Source organism: Gekko japonicus, unplaced genomic scaffold (assembly GCF_001447785.1).
Source record: "Gekko japonicus isolate JY-2015 unplaced genomic scaffold, Gekko_japonicus_V1.1 scaffold2216, whole genome shotgun sequence".
Taxonomy (NCBI): Eukaryota; Metazoa; Chordata; class Lepidosauria; order Squamata; family Gekkonidae; genus Gekko; species Gekko japonicus.
The window spans coordinates 72,125-76,087 of NW_015163154.1; the positions used below are offsets into that span (position 1 = coordinate 72,125).

At 42.5% G+C, this 3,963-nt stretch overlaps 1 protein-coding gene across 1 annotated transcript in view; it reads right to left on the minus strand.

Annotated features, from left to right (window-relative positions):
- Nucleotides 1-242: 242 nt before the first annotated feature.
- Nucleotides 243-3,963, minus strand: part of SEMA3D (semaphorin 3D) — a 170,209-nt gene continuing 166,488 nt past the window's right edge. The window contains exon 17 of the mRNA XM_015407058.1: nucleotides 243-698. Coding sequence (XP_015262544.1) covers nucleotides 285-698 — 414 coding nt within the window. The 3' untranslated portion in view covers nucleotides 243-284. The remainder of the gene's footprint in view (nucleotides 699-3,963) is intronic.

Below are 3,963 nucleotides of genomic sequence, written 5' to 3' on the forward strand. Positions count from 1 at the left end.
AGCCATTTGATCTATGAGATAAATTAACTACCCAGAGCCCAATTTGCAAATAAAGTTATCTCAGTTCAAACTTGAGCACTGCTATAGCTCATACAAACCTGCTATGGCTCATACAAACCTTTCTCGTCAGCCAGTGTGTTCTTCAAGGGGAGGGTTTCCTATACAATAAGAACTATGCATAGCTTGGTCTCTCTGAAAAGCAACATCAATAGGAAGAGTCCACATGACTCTAACAAAATATTTTCAATAGCAAAAATGTCTTCTCTTTAAATAAAATATGCAAACTATGTAGACATGAGCCTGGTATGTAGGAAGATGGCTTTGTGGTGTCTCCGGTTCCGTTTCTTCTTTATCTCTTGGACATGTTTCCACTTTGGGCCCCCTTTGCTCCGCTGCCGCTTCTTTTCCTGGTGCCACATCTGCTCACAGTACTCATCCAGGCTGAAGTTGGGGCTGCTGAGAAGTTGGATGTAATCCTTGTATCTCAGCTGTGACTCCCTCACTCGCCCCTCTTCATCTTCTGTTTTCAGAGTGCTTTCCATCTGTCTGTTCTCAATGACATTTAAATTTAACTTCACAATAGTCTGGACAAATGTGTGTACCTGGGCTTTACAGTAATATGCCCCTGTGTCTTTCTTCTGCAAACTGCGGATCAACAATCCATATTCTGTCTTGATGATTCTTTCATCCGGTTTCAGCTGTAGGATTAAAATATATATGTATTTATTATAAAGCTCAGGGGGAAAGTTAAAAAACATGTATGTTACAGTGAAGAGCCAAGATGGAGATGAAAATAGATGGCTCAAATATCTGGATCATGATATATGGGGTGTCTGATTCAAACTTGGCTGTGGGCATAGGACAGCCAGGTGAGGATCCATTGGCTCAGATGGGCACCATGTTAGCATCAGCTGAGGGCTTAGTTTTCTTTAACTGTGGAACTGGAATACCAGTAGGGTTGCCAACCCCCCCGGTTTGCCAGGGGTCCCCCGTTTTGGGGGGTGGTTCTACCCGCCGCCGGCCAGATGGCCGGCAGGGGAAGCCCTACCCCCAACACCCACAGCCACCCATCTCTCTCCCTTTAAGGGTGTGCAACCCGTGTTTCATCCCAAGCGCAAACTCCGCAAACTTGCAGGGAAAAGCCAGCTTCGTTCTTAAAAGGGAAACACAGCTTCTCTTAAAGGGGAAATGCCGGCTGCCGGCTACTTTAAGTGCAGGGAACTGCTGTTTCTGGAAATCCAGTGCAAGGCCGGGTGGGGGGGCGGCAGACGTCCCCAACGTGACGTCATCACGTTGGGGATGCCCCACCCCTTCCAGGAACGCCCCCAAAGTCCCCCGCTGGGGGTGGATGATGGACTTGGCAACCCTAAATACCAGACAGATAAGTATTTCCTTATACACCCAATGACACACTTAAATCAGAAATAAGAGGATCATCATCTCAAAAAATGTCCCAGTATGGTTGCCATGATGTTGTCTGCTGCTGATCACACTTTTCAAAGAAGAAGAAAGTGAGCAAAACATTTGTTCCTACCTCAAAAGGAAAAGGGAACTGTCACTGTCATCTTTGTTATATCTTACCAAGATAACGGTGTTTAGAAACAAAAGTGAAGAAACGACTTTTAACAACTAGCTTGGTTTTTATACGATCTGTACTTAAACAAAAATACCCCATATGTCTCTGAATCTCATAGTAATGGATATTGGAGCCTGTGACTTTTTAGTCACATTCACACTGTTATATTGTTTCCAAGATTTCTGTGATTTATTGACTGCTGTTGTATTGCTTTAAGTTTAAATAGTGATTTTAGAGAATCCTAATTGTCTTAATGGTATTGGTGTAGGCTGCCTTGGGAACTCTTTGTTTGAGAGGCAGCATAAAAATACATTTAAAATACATACTTCACCCATAAGCAGGGATTGCAAAAGGTGGGAAACTTAACCACTCTACTCACAAATGAGTGATGAATATTGCATGTTAAAAGGACAACTAAACAATATTACAGTGCATTAAGTTGGGATACCAACATGGTTCCCACCTATGTTTACCTCTTGGATATGGGATTCCAGGTCAGATTTCATCGCCTCCTGCTCTCAACTCATCTCTTAAACAGGCTTTGAACATGACCGTAATGTGAAGGGAACAGGAAGCACCATGTACATCAGCTTTAGGCAAAAATATCAGAACAGCTTGAACTGCACACTGCCAGGGAGATGCAAAAAGGTTTATTTTGCACAAGAGAGAGATACAGAGGAACAGGAAGTAGGGGACAATTATTCTCCCTGTTCCATTTACTTTAGTATAACATCCTGTGCCCATTACATCACCATGACATCTGAAGCAGCTCATCTACTATCAACAAGCTGACAACTTTGCCCTACAGAGAACTGTCCCAGTGTGGTGATTTTCAAAATCAGTTTAAAAAATCAGCAAACCAATAAAGCGTGCTATGGAAATATACTGTCTTTCAAGATGCGTCCAATCAAGAAAAAAAACACAGTGGTTTATGTATGACAGTTTTCATGTATTTTAATTGCTGTGCAATTAAGCATTTTCTCTTCCAATCTGCTAACAAAATAGAATATGCACTATCAGAATTAGCAAGGGAAAACCAAAACCATCTTTTACAGATTTTTAAACTGGCATAGAGCAGTAAACATTTCCAGATGTGGATGCTGGTTATTTAATTTTCAGTTATTTTCATGTTCAAGTAACAATTGACGCATACAAGAAAGATATCTGCATTTGCTACTAAAAGATAGGTAACTGCAAAAGAATGAGGGGAAAGACTTAAAAACATAACCTAATGTAATCAAAGATGTTTAAACAAAGAGAGTCCATTAAGGCTAGTGGCCCTGATTATTTCCATAAGTGTTTTCACCTTACTTAGAAGAGAGTATAGATTTTACCATAGTAGAATTTTCTGAAGACTATCTTGCATGATTCAGAGGGTAGCCATTTTGCTCTGCAGGTATGTTGCATGTTATTTAGGATCCTAGTGAACATGCCAGACTCTTGTTCATTAATGTTTCTTTTTGGGACAGGGTAAAAGCCGGAACGGCCCGGAACGGCCCAGAACGGGCATTAAACACACAATAGTACCACAAAAAAACAGTGGCATGCATTACAGGCCCTCCAGAACAATATTCTAGAAGTGGAAAACCAGAACTCTCACTCTTTTATTAACCCTTTCTGGGCCAAAAGGCCTCCGGAACGGCAAGGAACGGCCAGGAACAGGCACTAAACACACAATAGTAACACCCAAAAAAAGGGGCATGCATTACAGGCCCTCCAGAACAGTATTCTAGAAGTGGAATACCAGAACTCTCACTCTTTTATTAACCCTTTCTAGGCCAAAATGCCTCCAGAACACCCCGGAACGGGCATTAAAAACACAGTAGTACCGCAAAAAACAGTGGCATGCATTACAGGCACTCCAGAACAGTATTCTAGAGGTGGAAAACTGGAACTCTCACTCTTTTATTAACCCTTTCTAGGCCAAAATGCCTCTGGAACTCCCAAGAACGGCCCAAAACGGCCCGGAACGGGCATTAAAAACACAGTAGTACCGCAAAAAACAGTGGCATGCATTACAGGCACTCGAGAACAGTATTCTAGAGGTGGGAAACCAGAACTCTCAATCTTTTTTAACCCTTTCTAGGCCAAAATGCCTCAGGAACACCCAAGAACGGTCCGGAACGGCCCGGAACGGGCATTAAACACACAGTAGTACCACAAAAAACAGTGGCATGCATTACAGGCACTCCAGAACAGTATTCTAGAGGTGGGAAACCGGAACCCTCACTCTTTTATTAACCTTTTCTAGGCCAAAATGCCTCAGGAACAACCAAGAACGGCCCGGAACGGCCTGGAACGGGCATTAAACACACAATAGTACTGCAAAAAACAGTGGCATCCATTACAGGTACTCCAGAGCAGAATTCTAGAAGTGGGAAAATGGA